The sequence below is a fragment of the Talpa europaea genome (genome assembly GCF_964194135.1).
Source record: "Talpa europaea genome assembly, chromosome: 7".
Lineage (NCBI taxonomy): Eukaryota > Metazoa > Chordata > Mammalia > Eulipotyphla > Talpidae > Talpa > Talpa europaea.
The window spans coordinates 103,909,699-103,934,507 of record NC_140074.1 but is presented as its reverse complement, the minus strand read 5'-3'; the positions used below and the strand labels follow the sequence as shown (position 1 = coordinate 103,934,507).

Below are 24,809 nucleotides of genomic sequence, written 5' to 3'. Positions count from 1 at the left end.
TTCTGGAGCCTGTTGCCATTCATCAAAGAAGCCTCTCCTTTTTTTGGAAGTAGGTATTCGACTGAACCCTGGCTGAGAAAGACTGCTGTAAATTAGCAGGGAGGACACCTTACCTGAGTCTGTGCAGAAGTTCATATGCAGATTTTTTTTTTCTGGAGGACTGCATTGCCACAAAGACACTTGTCATGGCCGCTCTGGCGATTTGAAAAGAAACAAGAAAAACCCGGGAAATTGGTATATTATGTTCACCTGGGAGTGAATAATCTCCTTTTCTAGGGGGAGGGGTTATTTAACAATTACTGCTGCTTTCCAAATCAGAATTCAGGAGGATTCGCTGAAGATCTTTTTCTTAAAAAGGCTTCGTCACATTTTAACGCCTCGCTGGCAGACACTGTTGGGCTCTCACCGATGAGCTGAAAGGGAAGAGAAAACCCCAGGACCACAATAATGGGCTTCAGAAAGTTCATGAGCAACTGAAGGAACTGAATTTACCTTTGGCACAGATGCTGAGTGGGGGTGGGGAGGTGAAAAATCAAAGGTTGGAAAGAAATATCTGGGAAGGTAGAAGAAGGAAATTTGAGAATTGATTGGCTCTAGAGTGCTGTCAGTGGGTGTATGTGGTTTTTTCTTCTTTTTTTCCCTTTTTTTTTTTCTGCTACAGGAAGTGATTTGCAGTGCTCACCGAGCCTTTGTTGAGAAGGGTCTCCTCTCGGAGTGAGTCATGCTTTTGCTGTGAGCAGCCCCGAGCAGCTGGGCGCTCATCAGAGGAAACTATGACTTTTGGAAAGCCAGCGTGCAGCCCTCCGCAGCCGTCTCCCGGCTGGGGGCTGCGCGGCCGCGGCGGGGCGGGTCGTTAACAGCGGGCGGGCGGGTGCCGCTGCCCCGCGCCCTCCGGCTGGCTGTCCCGGGCCGCCGCGTCCCGCCCAGGGGCTCCAGGCTGGCCTGCTATGCGCGGCAGCCCGCGCCGGGGCCGGCACCAGCAGCGCCCGGGCGCATGCGGCGAGGCCACGGAGGGGCATGCTTCCACGCACCAAGTACAACCGCTTCAGGAATGACTCGGTGACATCGGTCGATGACCTTCTGCACAACCTGTCGGTGAGCGGCGGCGGCAAGGTCTCGGCGGCGCGCGCGGCTCGGGCGGCGACCCCCTACCTAGTGTCCGGCGAGGCGCTGCGCAGGGCGCCCGACGATGGCCCGGGCAGCCTGGGCCACCTGCTCCACAAGGTGTCCCACCTGAAACTCTCCAGCTCGGGCCTCCGCGGCCTGTCGTCGGCCGCCAGGGAACGGGCGGGCGCCCGGCTCTCAGGCAGCTGCAGCGCGCCCAGCCTGGCCGCCCCGGACGGCAGCGCGCCCCCCGGCCCCCGCGCCCCGGCCATGCGCGCGGCTAGGAAGGGCCGCCTCGGCGACGAGCCGCCGCCACGCGCCCCCCACTCCAGCGAGCAGGTGCAGGGCGCCGGAGTCACCTACGTCGTGAAGGTGGGTGAGGGCGCGGGGCCGCTGGGTGGGGAAGCCAGGCAGGGAGAGTCCGCAGCGGTCTCCTGGAGGTCAGGAGGCACATGCTCCTAGCCGCCAGCTCGCCTGGCACCGGTAACAGAGCACGACAAACCTGGCCGTTCGTTCCCATCCATCAGGAGGGTGTTTGCGATCCGTGACCTCACTCTATCCTGTTTTATCCCTGTCTCCACAATCATGGCATGCCTGTGCCACCTCTATTCCGGTTGTGTCCGGCCAGTGTCCTATTCTGCAAGGGCCCCATCACTGGGAGCTGTGAAATAGGCCTAACCAGGGGGCGGAACACTCTTGGAAATACAGGGCATCCCCTGCCAGGAGAATTGCATGCGGTGTCACTACTTGGGTTGTGTGTGCCCCAGCGGCAGGGTGGGTGGCTCCTTTTCCCACAAGGAACTTCCAGCTCCTGGCTTGCAGGCCAGATTCTGTCTTACTTTAACATGGGCTGGACTTTCTCACCTGGCAAGGTTTTCTTTGGTGTCTGTGCCTAACTGCTTGGGTTTACAGCTGCAGAAGCAGAATTTGGAACAGTCTTTCCAGGGTATCTACCATTTAAATAGGCCAGTGGGAGCTGAGGATGCACCTCCATCCACAGGCTGGAGATTTTTTTTCCTCCAACACCAAGAATTACAACATCATGTCTGATGTGGTCCATGAAATTCCTCCCCTGTGCCAGTATTTCATGATATTTAAAAGGTGAATACGCAGCACCATTCGGTTGACCTGTCACATGCTTATGTCTGTCTGTTGTACAGCCACCAGCCACACGGTGCCCCACAGCTGGCCAGACAGCCTGTGGACCAGGGTGCAGGGGTCAAAGGTGCATATTTCAGTGACTGTCATTCCAGGGTAGGACTTTAAACAGAAACTAGGCACAAATCTATTCCCAGGACATTATCAATATCATTGAGAAGACGTAGGAATCTTCATTTATACATTGAGGCAACAGCCCCAGTTTAGAAATTCAGCAGGCCACATTCTCAGGTACAAGTTTGTATCCTGATAATTTTGGAACCAAAATATTCAAGGAAACAATTAACTTTGTGAATTATCCTTACATGTAAAGTACTTACGAAGTAACGTGACCGTCAGTGTTAAAAATGGACTCTCTTTTCCCTCTGTGGATGCCTTTTAATTTTCATCTTAGCTTCTGAAAATTAATTAATATATTTTACCAAAAGGGACATAGGTCAGCATAAAATATTCACATCTGGTTGAGTTTGTTATAAAAGAAAATGCATATCCTTTTTGCAATCCTTCTTTAAGTTATATAACCAGGAGCCAAAAACAAAACCAAACTAGAAGGCCTGACAAGTTTGAGTTTAAAACAGAGTATGTTACTTCTAGTATGTTAATATAATTGCCATCTCTATAGAGGGGAAAGCTTATGTTTAAAATAGAAAAATAGCTGTGGCGAAGCTTTTTATACTTGTCATGTGAAACATGGACAGCAATTTTCAAATGGAGGGAGAATTCTCAAACTTATGCCTTTAAAGTTTTCCTAAAAAAAATCATTTGCTTTCTTAAGGCTTTCTCTTGCCTTCTGAGTAATGAAGGCAGACATTCAGGTCTCAAGATTGCTTGTGGCTGAATAATGATGACATGCTTAAAGGAAGCTGCTGTGCATGGCTGTCCGGTTGGCTTAGGGTCTGTGACATCCCCAGCATAGAACGGGGTCTGCCCAGAGCCATCTAGGTCTGCAATATGCTTTAACTAATGGGCTGCATAGCATGACTGATTGATGCTCAGGGCTCTCAGTCTATCCTGGGTTGTGAATGGTGGGGTCATGTGAAGGTGGGCTCAGGCGTTGTTCTCTGCTTCCTTGGAGAAGTTTGAAATCACACAGCAAAGGAGAGCAGAGGCTAAAAGCTATGTGTCAAGCACACATTTGATGCTTATGCATTCTCGTGACCCTCTGTTGTTGCGCATTTCTGCCTTGCCCAGGTTGAATTTGAAACCATGAGCTTATTTTCTTGAAATTTTACAAACTTGAAAAAAACCCTTAATTTATTATTATTTACTCATTTATAAGTAGTTTTACTGGTGTCTTACTTTTAAAGATTTCTGGTGGATAGAAAGTGGAAATCTTTATAATCTGACTGTATATCATCTCTATCATCTGATTGCATAAAAATGTAAAAACCTAGGGGCTGGGAAAGAACTTATTGTTCCCTTTAACTTAAATTTATTTCTATATTTAGGAAAATCTCCAAATGTTTTCCAGTTTTCTGGAAAATCCATATGCTGTTAATTATAGATTTTCCTCTCATCAAAATGCCTACCTCCAGACAATATTAGGATATTATTTACAAGATTTATTCAAAAATATTTTAACATAATTTACTTACATGGAAGTGAAAACTGCAAAGTCAAGAAGTCTGGTGGGTTTGGATAATCTAGGAAACATCAAACTATTTGCACAGCAGGTTGTAAGATTAATTAATGAAGCATATAAAATTTACAAATGGAAAAAGTTCTGAGCAACACCAGAATTCAGAGCTCAGAGCATGATTAATTAGCCCTGCATGCCATTACTGAGTCTGCTGTTAATATCAGCACAAGCTCATGCAGACAGGACAGCCTCCTGAATTTGCAACCCCCAGGATTGGATTTGTGTCTGGTGGCCTCTGTGGGTAACACTTTGGAACCCCATAAAGATGTCTGCCACTTGTTTTTTCTTTTGGTCACACAAAAGGGAAAGAACTGGAAAGCATGCCCTTGATATACAGAAAAGAAGGGTCCAACAGCAAAGGACAGTTAATATATTCACTAATTTTAATTCTGTTAAAAAAAAAAACTGTTCTAAATTTGGACCTAAAAGACTAATAAAAACACAGATCTTGATTATGCTTCAGTGCACCTTCAGCTTCTGCCCAAGCTGGATAGGACCCCTAGTGCCTGGGGGTGCTGCTGATGGTCCTTAGTGGTGTCGAAAAGCAAACTCCCATGCTTCACCCAGATGCACAGAGCATTCTTTAGGAGGGAAAGACAGATGTGAACATGTCGAGGCAGCTCTTAAGGAAAGTCAGTGGCCAAGTGGAAAAGTCATGGGAAGACAAACATGGCCTTGAGTTTGGCCTTGATCTTCTGACATGAGGCTGTACCTGGGTTAGCCGGTAGCCCCTGGGTACCCCAAAGAATAGCCCCTCCCCTCTGCTTGTCACACCACAGACTCACACAAGCATATGCAGTGACCACATGTGGGACCTACTGAGTGCCCTTGGTGAGAATTTGGGGTCCTAAGTGAAAGCTGTTGCTTCTGTAGCTCATTCATTCCCCAGCATGGAGCTTTATGAGGCAAAGAGAGATGCCCCCTGGTGGAGCTTATCTTAGTCTCTACGGGTGTCCATGGGTGGAGTGCTGCACCTTTACCAAGTTACAGGACATTTTCACTATCAGAGAACTATTAAATAATTTCTCTCATGCTGAATTGGTTTGCTTTTTTGAATGAAACCTTGTTTTTGTAAGAACTCTCTAAAATTATTTTGTTTCTCTAATTTGTGAATCTGATAATATTTATGGTGATATAAATTATTTCTTATTTATGAAGGTTCTATTGTTTTTTATAGGTGATCTTTATAAACTGCATGTACTCTAAAATTTATTCTTAATTGGTTTTTTCACTTGTCTTAATATCTATAAAAATATCTAAATTTTCTTTTCCTTAGCACTATATTCCATTGATAACTATGGAGTAAGGTCACATTAGACAGTCCTTGGCAGACTGACTTCAAATATAGCCAATATATATTATTATGTTGAGGTTGACTTGACTGTTGTTTTAATTCTAGATTAAACAATTGTTCTATGATGTGGAACAGGATTTAAAAGTTGTTTTATTGAAAAAAATCTCATAATATGGGTGACTTACAATTAAATATTATTTAAATAGTTTGAAAACAGTTTAAGAAATTCTTTTGAGATTAATAGACAACATGATCAATTTGATATGGAAAGTGTGTCTTTTTATTTCACACAAAAAGATGCGTTAAATGTGTGCATGTACATACGCACCAGACAAACCATATACATACCATACCACACATCACATGTGTCACACCACACATATTACATATCCCACATACATACCACACCATCCACACATACTATACACAAACACAACATGTTACATATACCACACTCACATCACATACTGCATGCACACACTACACACACACACACCACAGACAACTTGTGATGACTTTGAATGAAGGTTATTACTTTCTTTTAGTAAATGTCAAAAAAAAAACAAAAACAAAAAGAAAAGAAAAGAAAATTAGGACTCTACTCAAATGTACACACATACACTGAACAATTCATAGATGGACATACATAATATTTATAATGTGTAATTCCTTGACATCAAAGGTGGTAAGACAAAAAAAAAAAGAAAAAACACTGAATGTCCTATTTTCAGAACTAATGATCATCACATTCGTTTCTTCTATATTCATGCTTAAGAGAAAATAATTCTGAAAACAGCCTATTGATGAAACTAATCATATGAAGAATTAGCATTTTGCTCCTCAACTTTCCACTGGGCTTCATCTTAGAATAGGGCCATATATTGAGGACTGTAGTAATGATATCTCAGCGGCAAATTTGGAAACCCTACAGTGGTGGGGTGGGGAGCCTGTGGTCCCTGGATGACCATGGTGCCTCAGAGCAGGGGTGTGGCCTGGTGAGATGGGGACCCAGTGGGTGCCAGGATCTTGGAACCCAGTGCCACTTGGTCACTTTAGGGTGTGGGGCTCTGGAGGCCAGCACACCTTTCTGGACCTTTCTGTGTCTGTGATACTGCTACAGGAGGTAGAGGGCAGGTGGTACTGGGCCAGCTCTGGGGCTGGACTGGCTTTGGGGCTGGCCAGGGGCAGTGGAGGCAGGTATCATGACTGGGTTGATCTTCATTCCCAGACCTTGTGCAGTTGCAGAGGGTCTATGGGACATGGTATTGCAGTATAGGGGTATGCTGACCCCTGGTGCTTGGCCTTAAAGGGCACAATGAGGATTCAGCAGTTAAAATGAAAACAACCAAGAACAAATGAAGTTAAATGGACTAATTTAAAAGAAATTAGATGGTTTCAGATGTAAAGGAAAGAAGTGACCAGTTGTGCAATTTCCTGGTCAAGGACAAGAAAAATTTTGAATTTTAGCATATAAAATCTACAACATGAGATGGATGAAATGTCTTTATGGTGGGAGGCTTTCAGGATAAGAAAGCCCTAGTGAGTGAATGAGAGCTGAATTTGTGCTTACACATGTTGTAACATGACAACAACTTGAACATTGACAGTGGTGTGTGTGTGCAATTGCATAACAACCCTTGCAAGTTGTTTTTGACCTGGCAAGTTCAGAATTACTTATTTTCAGATGAGGTGAAAAAGCAACCAAACCTGTCATCCCATGTGATTTTCCTCTCCCCTCCCATCCAGTGTGACCACAGCTGGTGTGTTTTATTCTCTACCCCAGCACTAGGATTGGCAACTTTTCCTTGAGGAATCATTTTAGAATTCCAGAGTATGAATGAGTACAAATATCCAGGTATGCAGATAAATAATCAAGATGACACGAGTTAAAACTTGGGGAGACTAGGAGTCTGTGTGAACCCCCTATTCACAGCAAAATCCTGGTCCATGGTCAATTTTCCTAGTCACGGCAATGCTGAGCTGCTCATCTTGTTGGAGAGTCACTGAGAAGGTGCTGCAGACACCCCCAGCTTAACAGAAAGGAGAGGCCTGCTGCTGCTCTTCATGGAAAGTTGGCATCTTCTAGAATCTTCTAGCTGGGATCAGCCTCTGCTCTTGCAGAGTGGATGGTAGCAGCTAGTGCATTCTTTTGGCCCTTGGATTCTGGGCTCAGACTTATCTTGCTGCTTCATAGCTGGTCTGGCAAGATCCAGATTTGATTCTCTAGCCATGATTCTGGCTGCTGTGGGGAGCTGTAGGAACACCTGGAAGCCAGAGGGAGAGCTGAAGGAAGGAGCCTCATCACCCTGTCGCCTCGTTAGCCCAAGGCCTTATGTGAAAAATATGTCAAAGAGCTCATTGTTTAACAGTGCTTACTTTTGATTGTGAAACCACTCTGGGTTGTCACTTGAGATATGGTTGATCTTTCACATGAAAACTCACTTCGAGGAGCCTCTCTTCACCCATTAAATGGGCGGAAAAAGCAGCAGAAATTTCCTTCTAAATTTTGAGAATTTGAACTTGTATGAACCCTTGGTGGGACTTGGCCTCCACCCAACCTCACACCAACAGTATTCTCTGCTGAGATTCTTCTGACAAACTTCATTTAATCAAATTTCTTTCTATATAATTGTTCGCAGTCTAGAGGGACCTACGGAGACTGTTAAATACTATTGCCTTTTGCTTTGCAAATATTTCACATGTCTAATACTACTCCTCAAAAAGAAATCTGTTTTTAAAAATTGGAAAATCACAACTTGCTTTGGGCATTGTTGCCAAAGAACTAGCCTCTAACCTGATTTTCAGCAGATATAGCAGATTATTGGGGAACCTTGTTTTTTCCCCCAAAGAGGAAGTGACAGAATGCTGTGCCTCTTTGGCCTAAGAGAGTGAAAGCATGACTATTTAGGGTATTGTCAATGACATGTCAGCCCTCCTGGAGATTGACACAGTGTGTGCACACAATTTTGATCCTGCTGGGCCTTGGGGTCACATTATGTAGGATCCCACAGAGCTCTTCATTTCCCAGACTTGGCATGCCCCTCTGGCTGCCTTTCCTCTGGGCCTTGGCTTGGACCCCCTGATTTCCCAAGGCGCTCAGCTGGTGAGGAGCCTGGTCCCCAGGTGTCCTGGGGTCATCCCTGGCTCAGGTCATCCCTGAACCTGGAGAAGGATGTGGGTGAAGAGGTTTATGTCCCTGAATACAGAACTATTTCTCTAAGATGGGACCCCTGAGAGGGACAGGATGGAAAGTAAGCCTCAGGAGGCAGGGCCACACGGTCAGGCTCGAGACCCCCACAGAAGCACTCCCATCCCACACCGACCCTGTATCTGCTCTTGCTCGCAGCTCTGTGAGTCTTAGAGGTCCTTTAGCTTTTTGTAAAGCCTTTTATTTAAAAAATATAAGCACTATTTTAACAATGTTTGAAAATATGCATGCAACATACAAAACACATCTATACAAAAAATGGAGAAAATGGTCTAATGAGCCCATGGGCACTCAACCACCAGCAGCCAACTTCCACAGGGTCAGCTCATGGCCTGGGCACCTCTACCCACCCACCTCCCCAAATCAGCAGCGCTGTCAGTGCCTCCCTCCTTGGTGCTCAGACAAAATTCAAGGTTTTGAATAACTTGCAGGGTTGGACTTAACAGTGGTTGCATGTATGACAGCACAGTGAATGTCCAGTGCACGCCAATGTCCCTGCAAGCTGGTGCCGGCAGCTCTGTAGTGACTGGGATAGCCTCTGTGGTCTTTCCTTCAGAGACAGGACACCAGGCTCCAGGAGACACCTCTCACCAGCCCTGTCTCAGCCCTGCTCAGCTTCTGCTGGACCACCTCGTCTCCCAGCCCAATGGGGCCAACACTAGCCTTTTAGCAAAGGGTCCTTTTCCAAGCTGACCTTAGAGCTTTAGTATTAGTCCAGGGTCTCCAAAGAAATAGAACCAACAGGAGCTGCAGATACAAAGAAAGAGATTTGTTGTAAGAAATTGACTCACATAATAGTGGAGACTGCAAAGTCCCAGGGGCTGGAAGATGAGGCAGCAAGTTTGAGACCCAGGAGAGCCAGTGTTTGAGTTTAAGTGTGAAGTGCCAGTCCAAAGACCATAGGCAGGAAGAATTCCCTCTTACCTGGGCAGAAAGTTCAGCATTTTGTTCTGTTCAGGCCTTCAACTGATGAGACAAGGCCCACCCACGTTGGGGAGGGTACTCTGCTTTACTCATTCTGTCAATTTAAATGTTAAATTTATTCAAAACATCCTCACAAAACACCTAGAATAGAATCATACTTGATTACATATCTGGGCAATCTGTGGTTCAGTCAAGTTGACACACCAAGTACAAACTTTTGAAGTTTTATCTGGACTTGACCACTAGCTGATCCAAAAACCCTTATAGAGATTCTGATTCCCTGCAGGAATGGATACGAAGGATAAGAAATGACAAAATATCTGACCTGGAAAAGTCTCAGATTTCCTTTTTTGTTTTGTGGGCACCAAGTAGAGACACTTTTAAAGATGCCTCAAACATTTGTGAGGACTTCCTTTAGGCAGACATTGAACCAGGGGCCTGAGAGATGAAGCAGGACATTATATGAACAATAGGAGAGCTGTGAAACAGGAATGTAGGTGTCACACTGAATGTTGCCATCCAAGACTCACAGGCAGGAAATTTAGCCATTTTGCTTGTCAACCATGAGCTGAGGTCCCCAGGAGGGAAAAAAAAAGTTTCTACATCAAGGCACGTCATGAATTGGAAATGTAGTCAGGTGTTGGAATTCCTGGATTTAGGAGTTCCCTGGTCCTTGATTATGGTGTGAGAAGAATTCACAGCTACATCTTTAGCAAAAGCAAAAGCAGCTTATTTAGAGACAGAATAAAAGAACACCCAGGGAGAGGTCCCTGGGTGGGAGAATCCTGGTAAGAACAAATGCAAGGAATTGTGGGGGCTCCAGTCTTAAATGGAGTTCAGGAACCTGATCACTTGGTCCATTTCTGGGGTGCACTGTGCAGGTGCTCCCAGAGTGTTGGCTTATTTGTCCAGGCAGCAGTTTCTAAGTCACTCCCCCTTCTGCTGTGCGGGGCAGCAGCTTGGAGCAGGGGGCCATATGGCCTGAGTTGCCATGCTGTCAGACAGCTCTGCCCTTGCCTTGGAAGTGGGAGAGCATTTGTGTTATTTGAGGTATTGCTTGTCCTGTTTAGGGGAATTGCTCTAATGTCCAGAAACCGTCCAGTTTTGAGGAATTGCCCTGCTCTGGGTGCGTCTTATTTATTATCCTCGGACTTTATTGCCTGCCTATAGGTTGGGGTGAGGGGGCGTCTTTCTCCTCTCTGGGAATTTCTTGTCTCAATCCAGGCTTTATCAGCTCTGGCAAGTGTTTTCTGGGGGCCTGGGTAGAGTTTGCTGTTTAATTTTCTTTAGGTATTGCCCTCCCTCTCTTAAATGACAACAGAAAAACTACTTTTTTTCTAAATTGCAAATAATAATAATAACAATAATAACATGCAGATGCAATTATACTGCCATGGATTTTTTTTTAAAAAGGCCTTTTGATATGAGCTCCTATGTGTGCGCCTCGAACGAGTGAAAGAACAAAGAGTAGCAAGCAAATAAACTGTGACCTTAGAGAGTGATAGGGCAGGCTTGCCAGGGAGCCAGGCTGTGCCTGCAAGAAGGGACATGAGTGGGCAAGCGGCTCAGCCCCAGGCCAGAGGACGCCTCTCCTGAGTGCACGATCTTGAGAAGTCTCCATCCTCTGACTCGCCATGGCCACGTGACTGCAGGAGACTGGTGCAGAGTGCAGAAGTGTTGGTCTTCACACTTGGCTGTAACCTGAGGTCATGGCTCAGGACCTCCAGGCCCAACCCCAGGCTCTCACCGGAGATACTGCTTTTTTTTAAGGATGGTTATTTGTGAGGCAGTAATGGCTGCACTATCTAAAGAACTGAGCTGTGATTTTCACCACTGGAAGTAGCAGCTCCTGTAATAGATAGTAACCCCGTCTGCAGAGCAACTTACTGTCTCACATGGGAGAATACAATTCACCAAGCAGTGGCAAGGAGGGGGTTCAGATGGCCCCCAATCTCACTCCTGCTGTTTGCCAGCTTGGACGAGACCCCCAGTCAGGGGTGTGTTAATAAATGGTTAACGCTTGGCTCTCTGAACAAATAAATTATGATTTGTGGTTTTTGCTACCATTTGTGGTGTAATAACTACCGGCCTGGAGCTGTCTGGAGGTGGGTAGGCTGAGCAGTGACAGGACTTTGCTGAGTCCTAACTCAAAGTAGACCAGAGCAAAATGTCATATAGTGATCAGGGAGTACTGAGTATTTATTACCTTTTAAAAATGTAATATATAGTATAATTCCTTTTTAAATTAAAGAGACCCTCATTAGGCCTCTTTCAACCTAAACTGGCCTCCCCTTTATGCATCCATTCTTCCACTTTCTCTCTTGTAGTCATGTCAATATATGACAGTTGACTTCTCTCATCCATAGATAATGTCTGGAGGAAGTTCCTTAGTGACCCCCTAATTACAAAATTTAAAACCATTTCACTTCTTTGCCCACTTACCCCCTTCCCAAACCTCTCCAAGACTCCTGGTAACTGCCTTGGAGGGCCTTCCTCTGCAGCTTCTGTGCAGACAGTCCTCTTTGCTTCTTTCTGTTTCTGGATTGTTGGGGGAAACAATCTCACCTCTCTGCTCATCTATCGTGAATTTATTATTCCACCAATATGCTAATCAATTGTTTCATCCAATTGATATAATTGAGATCTCATTTTGGGATAGCCTGTGCTAGGAGTTGAGGATGAAGAGGCAAATTAAACAGACATGCTACCTGCTCTTTGGTGTCAATGAAGGAATAGGAGAGAGAAAATATGGTGGCACAGATTGGTGTCAGTGATGTTAAAATCAAACATGAAGTCTCTAGGGAGATGATAAGGAGTGATGTCCTGAAATGATGAGTAGAAGTTGCCCAGGAAGATCACAATCTATGTGTGCTGACCCATGAGTGTGTGAATGTGGGGGGCATTCTAGGAGGAGAGGTAGAAACAGTATCCAGTGTGGCTGGAGTGTATGGAGACAGGGAGACGGTGATAGGGGCTGGACCCAGGGACAGTGAGGCCAGGGAAGTACGGTGGGAAGCACTAAAAATTTTCCGAAAGATTTTCTATCACTGTACACAGAACAGATTGAAAAGGCAGGAATGAAAGGGAAGACACTTAGAAGACAATTAGACAGCATGACAGTGATATGGCTTGGATCAGCTTCACAGACTGTAGACCACAGTGTACATGGAGCCCAGATTTGTGTCGGTAACCGACATGCAACTGTCAATCCTCCGTTTCACAGGCCTCCTAAGTGAAGCATGTCTCAGATTGAATTCATGACTTTTCCCAAGCACTTTCTGTTTGTTACTTAGTGCTGTCACTGATCACCTACTTCCCCAAATTCATGACCTCACAGCCATCTTAGAATGCTTCTGTTTCTTAAGTCCATTGCATCTGTTCAGTCACTAAACTAACATCTACTCAACGAGATTGCAAATCTTCCTTCTTTTCCTTTCCTTTTGTCTTGATTTATGCCTCTCCGTTTCTTGCCTTGAGTATTGCATTAAAGTAAATGGTCTTGCCAGATGGTTGCTTTCGGAAAGACTCTTCTTTTTAAATTTGATAAAAATAAATGATTAAAGGGCCTCCCCGGTGGTGCAGCGGTTGAGCGCTGGGTTGCAAAGCTGCCCGCAGCCTCTGCAGCGCTGGTTCGATCCCCGGCCCCTGGGCGAGGGTCCCACATGGCGCGCAGACCTCTCCTGCCGCCCGCTGCTCCCCTCAGCAGTGTACTTCATCAGTCTGCCTGCTCTGCTCTCCCTTCTGGCTCTGGTGAATTCATTCTCTCACCCTCCCGCGCTTCTGACTGTACCCAGTGCTTGTATAAATAAATAAATCTTTTAAAAAAAAAATAAATGATTAAAACCTCAATGAAATGTTTCAAACAAAACAGATATTTGTAGTGAAAAGAGATGGTTTCCTCTCAACTCCTTTTCCAATACTTCTGGTATTCTTCCTCTCTGAGATAATCGTCATCAACCTTCTGCTGACATTTCAGAACCCTGCACATTTCAGGACTCTGCTTACATACCTTTTTTTTTTTTCATCTTTTCTTCCTTTTTATTACACAAAACAAAGCATTCTATAAGCATTGTTCTGTGACTTGCACTTTTCACTTAATAGGTCTTGGAAATCTTTCAGTAATAGTACCTGTAATGCTGTCCCGTTCTTTTGGGTGTTTGCTTAATACTCAAATTTATGGATAGGTTAACATTTAGACAGTTCCCTGTTGTTAGACATGTGGATAGTTTCCAGTTTCTCACAAATAATAAAATGAACATTCTGCATGTTTCTAATTGGGCAAATACTTTGCTTGCATGTATAATAAATTTTAGCTGATGTTAGTTCTTTTCTTTTTTTATTGCATTGGTTGCCACCTGGAATACAATGATCAATTTTCTTAGCAAAGATTACTATTTCACTATTGATTATAAAGTGAGTCCTTCTGTGTTTTTACTATTATGGAGGACATTTATTATTTTATACACTTTTATAAGTTATGAAATTTTTTCTCTAGCTTTGCTCTTCCAAAGAAAAAATAAAATCTGAAATGGTTAAAGAATTATTTAAAGGTTTTTTTTTTTAAATAGCACATAGTAAGATAAGTATATTTGTTATCATTTTCTGTTAATGTGGTCATTTATCCTTTTAAAATACATGTCTCATCTCCCTAATTAAAAGTTCTCTGTTGTTTGTCTTTGCTATTTGTATAGCCGAATTTTACCAGCACATTTCCAAATAGAAAGCTAAATTCCTGACCATTCCCATGTGCCCCCAGCTCTAATTAAGCACCCAGATTCATGAAAAAGAACAGAGGAAATGAATGTGTCAACAGTATGAAGACTCGGTTGCTTGCTTTGTCCTGTGGGAAGGTACATTGTAGATGGTAAAAGAGTGAATTTCCAAAAGGAAGTGATGATCCAGTTGGGCAGGAAAATCTTCTCCATTTTAAAGAAAAAAATTCAAGTTTGGTGAGATACTAATGGCAGGGTAAGAGGCCAGTGGGCTAGAGTCATCAGTTATCAGATCTTGATAGGTGGAGAGGGGAGGCTATTCAAGCAGAAGAATCACAAAGAGGAAAGCTTTGGGGGTGGAAGTGGGCACAGAATTTGCCCAAGGCTCAGGGCATTCTGCTGTATACTGGCTGCAGTTAGAGAGAAACTGAGGGGTGAGCTGTCCTTTGTAACATGGACTGTAGCCTTGTAGAGTCGGAATGCACTCAGTTCTCCCTCCCTCTTGCCTACGGCTAGGCCCTTTGGGAATCTGGCTCTGCTTGTGTCCTTAATGGCTGGAGCCCCCTATTTAGTGGTGGAACCAGCCCATTGCTGGCCCCTGATGGGTTGCACTTGATGACCTCCCTCCATCTGCTGACCTTTGCCTTCTTGTATCCTGCAGAACTGTTCTTCCTCCCAAGCAACAGCCCTGGAGGCAGCTTCTCCTCTCCAAGCTAAGCATATATCACTCTGTCAGCTGTCTCGATCTCTCTGTATCTTAGATTCTCTTATCTGGTTACATCTCAGTTGTAAATTACTTTTAAAACACTCTGTCCACATAAAAATTTTGGTGGAATTGCAGTCTGGTTGGAGTTGGGTTTATTCTGTTTTCAGAGTTTTGTTCTCTCCTAGGTATTATCAAGATCTTAGCTCATATAGCTACATGACTGAGGATAATTTCCTCTTTTTTGAGACATAGCTACCCTATTTCCTAATAAAAGATGGCAGGACTTACATGTGGCTCGTTCATTAGGATCTATGAGCAAAGTTATTGATTTCTAACTTCCTTTTATCAAAGTTTCAGTGTAGATTCACCTCTGCCTCCATCCACTACCTACAACAGGCCACTCAGTTAAAGTCATCACATAGCCTCTGTCATCAAAACTCAGGACTAAAATTGAGAAGGAATTGTCACTGGAAATTATGTATCAGACAAAGTGAATGTTCCACAATGCAATGGGAGAACAAGTTCTGGTGCATTCACACCATGCACTAATGTGCAACTATTTCAAACAGTGAATTAGAATCCTGTTACTGCTGACTGGAAGAGATTTTCACAAGGTACTTTTGGAAGAGAAAAACAAGATGCAACAATGTACATGCACAATATAAACTCATTTTATAATAAAAATAAGTGCAGAAATACTTGCGTACATTCACGGTTATGGTCGGAAGCCTCAACAACCCACTCTGAGCAATTTATAGGCTCCTGTGTAGAAAATCAGCAATGATATAAAAAGATGAACAACATAATGAGCCAATAGGATCTAATTTATATGCAGAGTACTCCATGAAACCACAGCATAACAAGAGTTCTTATCAAGTGTCTATGGAATATTAACCACAATAAACATCTTAGGCCATAAAACAAATCTTCCAAACTTAAAAGAACTAAAATTACATAAGATGTGTTCTCCAACCACAAAGGAATCACATTAGAAATCAACAAGGAAAGACAACTGAAAAGTCTCCAAACACATGGAATTAAACAATTTACCTGCAGATAACCCAAGGGACAAAAGAAAAGTTTCAAAGGAAATTTAAAAAGTACATAGGATTGAATAAAAATGAAATGACAACATACAAAATATGTGGGACTCAGCTAGCATGGTGCCAGAAGGGAAATTTGTAGTGCCAAATGCTTACATTAGAAAAAGAGAAATGTTTTCCAACCAATAATCTAAGTGTGTATCTAATGATACTACAAGAGAACAAAATAAACCAAAAATAAGTAGCTGGAAGGAAATAATACCAATAAAAGCAAAAATCAATAAAATGAAAAGAGAACATCAATAGAAATCAATCAATGAAACATAAATCTGATTCTTTGAAAAAAATCAATAAGGGGGATAAATCCAATGAGAATGACAAAGATAAATAGAAATAAGGCAGTAATTACCAATAGCAGGAATGAAATGGGCTTCCATGGCATAGTCCCTGTTCTCAGCCCTTTGAGTCCAGACCATGGACTGATGGCTACCTAAGAGCAGTTTGAGTGAGGTGGCCTGCAGGAGAAGGGCCTGTGGCACAGAGTGGAATATAAATCCAGGCAAGAGACAGTTCCATCCAGTGACATGGAGGCCCAGTGTTGAGACTAAGTAATCCCAGCAGAGTTAATCCTCAGGAAAAGAGACTGATCTGGTTCAAAAATGTGGCAAGAGGCCAGTAAGGTGTCCAGCAGCAATGGGTTAAGGAGGTCATATCAAAGGCAACCTTTTCCTATCACCTTTTGTAGAGCTGGGGAGAAGGTAGTGATGGTGATAATGAAGAAAACCAAAACTCAAGAGGAGAGAACACATTTTCTAAGACCAAATAGCTAATGTGGTGCGAGAGTGGGGACAAGACTGTTGAATGGAAACATTAGAATAAAAAAGACTGGTTAGCTTTTCCTTCTTCACACCTTAACCAGAGGGTGGCTTTAACTGCGATACCAACATGTATTTTTGGAATATTTCTTCCCTCTTTTCCTTTGACTTTGAATAGCAGATGTGGCCTATTGCATGGCTGTGCTTTTCAGATGAAATGAAGCACAGTGGTTTACTTTGAACCAAACCCCAGTCATACTTCCTCTCTCTGACTCAGCTTCCTTGTCATAAGTGAGATGGATGACACACTCCACCAGCTAACATTTACAGAGGCATTCCAGCTCTTCTGATGAAAGCCTATATGGCATTTGTATTAATATAATTTGTGAAGTGAAAGATTAAAAGAGAATTGTCACACTAGCTATGGAAACTTCGGTTTCAGATGTAACCTAGTGGCTAATTCTTCCCTGAATTAACAGTATGGGATTTGAAAAAAAAAAAAAAATCTGACAAAAGAGGTAGGAAAATGAAAGTGGGTCATCACCTTTTTCATTACCCAACCCATTTATTCCCACAAGACTGTCCTCAGTGCTCACCTGTGTGTGCCCTTGTGCCTTGCCACACCAGAAACTATTTCTGGTTCAGAAAGGTAGGCTTTGCCTGTAACAAGAGATATCCTGGGTTTTCTGGACACATGAACAACTGTAACTCTTAATCGTCTACTTCCTGGGACAGATGCTTGTTGTGAGCCTCCTCCTGCTGGGGTGACTACAACACTGTCTTTGTAAGGTCACCAGGAGGAGTGAAGTGAATGAATGTTTGTAGGGTAATTGGCTCTGTGCCTGGCAGGGAGCAGATGAATGTTCCTTATTTGAGCCATCCACAGATCTGTCATTAAATCCACAGCTTACCTAGCCAAAATTCTGTGAATCAGGGCCAATCTCTGCCTTCAGCCAAAGAGGTTGATTATTCATTTGCATTATTCAAGAAAGAGTGCTGTTATATCACAAGATTGTGACTTTAACCCGGTGTCAGTTCAGCTTACTAAAGCATGTCAATCTATTTCACTAGATGTTGACATGAGTTTGAGACTCTGTGGGATGACAGCCGGAACTGACTGAGTGTTCTTCCTGGCATCAATTTTGGATTCTTTGGTTTGCCAGTTGTGCAAATCATCTTTGGAAATTTCAGTGGGAACAGCACAGACCTGCCATGGGAGGCAAATGACAAGGTAGTAACCAGCAACTGATTGTGAAGCCTTTTGGGAGGCAGTAGCATGGATGGTTATCCTCATCCAGCATGGGCAGTTTCCACATGACCACAACTTCCAGAGCAGAAGTTGATGGTATTGACAAAAAACTTGCCAGTGACCTCTGTCCTAATAGCCAATGAACAGAAGCTGAGCTAACACAGGATTCAAGCAACATTCATCATAATCATTCTGGTGGGTTGATTATAAAATATTTTAATTTTTTGATGCTTGTTTGTATTTTCCAAATTTTTTTTATAATGAACATACATCATTTATCAGAAAAAGATGAGCATTAAAAATAGAATATTTTTAAGGGCTCCTTTAAAAGCAATAATCTTTTAGTTCTATTTATTGAGAAGATACTAGTCCAAATAATTGCAAGTGTTGAACCCACCACACGTACACATACATCACACCAATGCAAGCTCCCCACTAAGATCTGAAGCATATTCATAGCCACACTAGGCTCTCTTGTGCCTCACCTAGTCACTGCCTTCCTAAGGGATATACTATTCTGATTTCTGCCACAATTGATTAGATTAAGTCTATGACTTTTTAAATGAAAAATGCTAACAATCTTGACCAAAATTTTGCTGTTATGTCCTATTTCTGTGGTGTGGAGAGTAACTTTCAAATAAATTTGAATTAGAAATCCAAAGCACTGTCCATTGTGCCACGGAGCTACCCTATTTTCACATAAATTTGAGATAATTTTTAGAGGAAATTTTATAAATTTATGTCCTTAATGACAAATTCCCACATAAAGTTGGTTAGGTAAATTAACCTAATTCTCCTTCTCTCAAGTGTATGTATCTATATATATTCATAATAAATAATCTTAACTTTTGTTTTACTAAATCATGTCATATTGGACCCTGGAATTATTTAATAACAACACAGACAAAAGTACACCATATTATTTAAGGGGGAGTGGTGGGCAGTTATTGACTTCAAAATTTTAAGATGGTGTTATTGAACGTAGCTGTTTGTAGTGAGCTCATTAAACGGTTAAACATAGATGATTAGGTGGGCTCACTGAGACCATTGGTCCAAGTTAACTTTAATGGTTCTAAAAGATTTTTCAAACCTATGCCCTCTGGAGCAGAATTTTTCCTGAATTTAAAATTAGTTGCCACATGTTCTTCAAGTTGATGATGTTTGAACTCTATTTACTAGAATGACTAGTAGCACTTACATATGTTAAGGCCCCCTGGCTCCCATTGGGGAGAGTTGTCCATTTGGATGAAAGCCATGACATTCACAGACTTCCCTGGGCCTTGACTCTCACCATGGTTGACTCTCACATGAGTCACCAGGGAGAAAACTCAGGCAGGAGCTTACTTATAGTGATTGTTACACTTCACATCTAATCCTAATTTTCTAATTTCCTGTGTCCAACCACCTGACAAACTCTGAAGACATTCAAGTCACTGGAGACAAGTTCCACTAACATCAAAAGTCAGGGCAGGGAATCATTGACTGTTATTACAAACCTGGAAGTCTATGCATAATTTGACAAATATGGATACTTGTAATTAATAATCTTTAGCTTTTTTAATGGAGGCAATACATACTAATTATAGAAAAATTAAAAAAGAAAAAACATAAAGAAAATTAAAATTACCTGTAATTATAATCTTCCATGATATCTTCTATTGAAATCTCCATATTGTCAAACCTTATTCTCATTTATGAAAAATTGAAATCGATATCAGTGATTCTCCAAATCACAAAATATTATTGGAAGACATGGTTTTCAATGACTATACAATGTTTTGCCCCATCAATGGATTATAATTTACTTATACATTTTCCTGGTTTTGAATATTTATTTATTTATTCACATATGAAGAAATACTTACCTTAGGATGCCATTATTATTATTATTATTTTTCACCACCACCAGCCCTTATGTCCCCGTGTCCTTTCCTCTCTCCCTGCTCCTTCTTAATGTCAGAGCACTCATGGTGTTTATTAGTCTAATTTTTCAAGTATCTTACTTTGTCCAGCATCTAAATGCAAATGTCTAGCATTTGTCTTTGTCATTTTGTAATTTTTGAATATTTGTTCTGTTTCCATATTTATCATTTTAGAAATTGACTATTCAATCATTCGTTCACTTATTCAGCAAATTGCACTAAGTTTATGTATCAGGCTCTATTCAGGTACTGAGTATATAACTGGAGACAAAATAAGAGACAATTTCTGCCCTCTTGAAGCTTGCATTCTAGTGAAGAATTCAGAAGCTAACCAACTAATCAAACTAATCAAATAGACTTAATTAAATAATGAATAAAATAATTTCTAAATGCAGTCATGCCTAGAATAGCCAAAACAATCTCCATAAAGAAGAACAATGTTAAAGAATCACACTTTCTGATTTAAGGACAGTATGATAGTGGCCTAAGTATAGACATATAGATCAATGGACTAGAAATGAGAATTTATAAATAGCTCCTACATTTATGGTCAATTGATTTTTGACAGTGCACCAAGACCATCTTTTCAGTAGATGACACTGGGACAACTGGATCTCCACATGCAAAAGAACAACTTCGACCCTTCCTCAAATGTTATATAAAATGAACTCAAAGTGGGTCAAAGGTCTAAATGTAAGAGCTGAAACCATAAAACTTATAGAAAGCAAAAAGGACAAATCTTTGTGATCTTGGATTAAGCAATGGTTTCTTAGATAAGATACCAAAAGGAAAAGCATCAGGGGGAAAAAAAGATAAATTTAATTTTATCAAGATGAAAATCTTTTGTGCTTCAAAGGACACGCAAGAGAGTGGAAAGACAAACACAGAATGGGAGAAAATATTTACAAATCATTTGTCTGATAAGGTACTGGCACCCAGAATATATAAAAATGATTACAACTCAACAATAAAATAAATTTTTAAATGAGCAAAGAGTTTACATAGACATTTCTCAAAAAAAAAAAAAAAGACATACAGATGGCTAATAATCCCATGAAAAGATGCTCAACATCTTTAGTCATTAGGGAAATGCAAATCAAAGCCACAATGAAATATCACTTCACACCCACTAGGACAGTTGAAATAAAAATAACGGACAATAGCAAGTGTTGTTGGGGAGAATGTAGAGGAATTGGAACTCATACATTGCTTATGGGTATGTAAAATGGTGCATCTGCTTTATAAAACTGTTTAGCAGTTTCTCTTATTATGTTAAAGAGAATTACCACATGTCCCAGCAATTTCATTCCTAGGTATATATCCAAGAGAATGCATGATTGAATACTCAATTTCGAGGTATATATCTTCACACAAAAACTTGTACATGCATGTTCACAGTGTGTAGTGTTGTTCATAATAGCTAGAGATTGGAAACAAACCAAATGTCCATAAAACTGCAGAATGGATAAACAGAATGTGGACTACCATATGGTGAAATAGTATTCAACTATAAAAAGGAATGAAACACTGAATCATGCTACATCTTGGGTGAAGCTTGAAGAACAGTAGGCTGAGAGGTCAGTCAGTCACAATGGCACATACTACCAGAGATGTCCAGAATTGGCAACTCTGTTTCCAGTGGTTGCCAGGAGTTGGGGTGGGGACAGAATGGGGAGGAACTGCTAATGGGTCCTTACCTAGATTTGTTTGGGTACCATAAATATATTCTGGAATTAAATAGTAAGAATGGTTGGGCAATAGCATGAAAATACTAAACATCATTCAACTGTATACTTTGAAAAGTTGAAAAGTTTTATGGCATGTAAATTTTATCTCAATAAAACATTACAAAACATTCAGCCATGTGAGATAAAATGAACCAGAGATAAAGGAAAACTTGATTTGATCAAGGATTGGAGATTTGAATGTCTAGCCGAAAGGAGGAGCTTTTAGGAACAGTGTGGAAAGGCCTTAAGAAAAGTGTAGAAAAGTCAGCCTCTTGTTGTCCCTTTCGTTATGTCCTTAGATTAGGTGAAAGAGACAAGGCCTGACAGTTTATTTTTTTATTTTTTTGAAAGATTTATTTATTTATACAAGCACTAGGGTACAGTCCAGAGGCGTGGGAGAGTGAGAGAATTCACCAGAGACAGAACAGGGAGCAGAACAGGCAGAAGGACCGAAAACACTGCTGAGGGGAACAGTGGGGGAGACAGGAGAGGTCTGCCGTGCCATGTGGGCATCTCCCTGGCTAGCAAGGAATTGAACCAGCACTGCAGAGGCTGCGGACAGCTTCACAGCGCTGCGCTCAACCCGCTGTGCTCAACCTGCTGCGCCAACAGGGAGGCCCAAGGCCTGACGGTTTAAATACAATCTCATTTCTGAAGCAATAAAGTTCATTTTGAAAAATGATGATATTCAGATCAATAACAAAATGGAAATGAACCACTCCGTGCTATTGGCAAAGATTGGGGGGAAGGTCCTGTCAAACACCATAGGCAGATGTGAAAAATGGACAAGTTGTATGAAAAGCCACAGGAGATGCTTATAGGAACGTATTGTGCAGCAAGAGTTCATATCCAGAAAATAGTACATAATGCTGGCATTAATAACTTGTGTTGTAGTGCCACTTGTTTAAAATCCACTCTTCCCACAACCCTATCAACATAGGAGGAAACACACATTCTAAAGGCTGAGTAGTTTGCTGAGGATCACCCCGGAGGCCAGCAACCTTCTAGCGTCCCATGTCTGTAACCTTGACTGTGCACATCCTAAGTCCTCTCTCCTCTCACTCTTAGGTGAAATGCAGGAGTACCTGCAAGTTTAAAGGGATTTTGCCTTTCCTGGATCTGCAAAAGTGAGGTGCCCTTCACAGAGCTTAACCTCATGTTTTCACAGGGACATAAGACAGGAGTGGAATTTGGGGGTCAGTAGTTTTCCTTGTTCAATTTTATATTAGAGGGCTTTTCGTATAGAAGAACTAAATAAGTGCTGAATTGTGGAATATTTAGCTTAAAAGGCACACCCCGGTTAACATTTAGACTTAGTAATTGGGCAGTTAACTTACAAAATAGATATTCCATTTAATATTATAATTAATCATTAGGAAACTCTAAGCGTTGATTCAATTTGGAAAAATGTCAATTTATTGATGTTTTAGGAAATGCACCCATAGCTCCAGTAAAGTGTTCCCTGTGTCCATTTCTAGGATCCTGTAACAGAGGGGTAAGAAATTGGCAGCTAGATAAATGGAGAAAAAACTTTGAAATTTATTGTAATAATGTTATGGTCTAATTTTTTTCTTCCTTAAATTTGTTTTTTTTTTAAATTTTGAAATAATTACAAACATATTTGTGGCAAATAAAATGCACCACTTATCCCTATCTTTCTGTTAAGAGCCACTACCCCACCCTCCCCACCCATTGCTCTTTAACTGCAAATACATAGTCTCAGACATTGATTTGGATTAATACAGCTACAGGGAAAACCCTGTTTGACAGAAAAATATCCACATTCCAGAATAATTTCAGGGAAACACAGTTAGAGACTGTTCCAAGTACATGACATATCACAAGCCAGTACAAATTGGTATTAATAAGTGAAATAAAAAGTTAATGAAAAAATTGTGATTCATGAGATTCTTGCATTATCAAATGAAGTTTTATAAGCTTTCTAATTCTGATCACTGGAGGGATGTTGAGAGCCTCTTTAACTTGGTTAACCCTTGATGAATGTGTTCAACAAACATTTATTTTGTTCCAACTCCATTGAGATATTGGCAATGCAAGGAGGAATAAAGACACAGATTCCTCGGAGTGAGGGATTCTCGGATGGCGCTGGGGCCTGAGCTGAGTTTGGGGATGATGTTTGGGGAGGTGGTCCAGAGCACGACCTCTATATTTGGAGGCAAACTGGGGTATTAGGGAATTGACAGGGAGGGTGAGGATAACAATGGCAGAGGGACTGAAGAGTTTAAATGTTCTCTATTTTGAAATTTTGGCAGCATGACTTCCTTACCTTCTCTGGACCAAGCATTGTGACATAATAAAAAATTGAAAAAGTCATCGTGCAAACAGGAAGGAGGTCAACAGCGACAGAAGGAGAGAGAGCTCGCACAGGATGAGGACCACTGCTCCTCAGGGAGGGACTTGGTGATAATATTTGATGTGGACCATTAAGGATTGAAAGGATCCCAGGAAGGGAGGTCAGGGAAGAAGGGATGCAGACAGGAGACATGGGACGCTAGAAATGTGTGGATGAAAAATCTGGTTGGGCAGTTTAGGTAGGGAGTTGGTCCGTGAAACCAGTAGGCGGGTGTAGACTGATGTATTCACTAATATATATACATATATATATTATTGAATATATATATTAGTGAATATATATAAGTGAATTATATATATTTATCTTTAATTTACATATATTTATATTTATTTATAATTTATAAATATAAATTTATATATTCATATGTTCATATTATATAAAAATTATATATACTAATATATATATATTAGTGGATATATATAACCTATATATAGGTTATATACAATATAACCTATATAACCTATAACAATATAACATATATATATATATCCTACTCTTCCAGGCTCAGTAAGTAGAGGACTTTGCCTTGTTCAGTGGGTCCTACCCAGTGCTGAGGCTCATGTCTGCATTTACTGAATGACGGGCATGGTTGAAGGACCTTTTTCTTTTTTTCCAGTTGCAGACATAAGTCAATGAATGTAGTTGAGGGTCTCATCCTCATTCTGTATTATCACCAGTTGCGTGAATATATATATAACTATTTGTTCCACTGTTGATGATGTTTGGTTTTCTTTCCAGTTTAGGGCTATTATGAATAGTTCTGCTATGAATATTTTTTAGAGATTTATTTATTTATGCATACAAGAACTGGGGTTCAGGCCAGAGGTGCAGGGGGGTGAGAGGATTCACCAGAGACAGAGTGGGGAGCAGAATAGGCAGATTGACTGAAAGACACAGCTGAGGGCAGCAGCAGGTGAGATGGGAGAGGTCTGCT

General features: G+C 41.6%; 1 protein-coding gene across 1 annotated transcript in view; it reads left to right on the top strand.

The window, feature by feature from the left end:
- Positions 1 to 1,010: 1,010 nt before the first annotated feature.
- The window catches only part of SHC3 (SHC adaptor protein 3), a gene marked incomplete at its 3' end in the record, with an annotated part of 120,053 nt that continues 96,254 nt past the window's right edge, over positions 1,011 to 24,809 (top strand). The window contains exon 1 of the mRNA XM_084237942.1: positions 1,011 to 1,476. Within this exon, the coding sequence (XP_084094068.1) occupies positions 1,018 to 1,476 (459 nt within the window). The 5' untranslated portion in view covers positions 1,011 to 1,017. The remainder of the gene's footprint in view (positions 1,477 to 24,809) is intronic.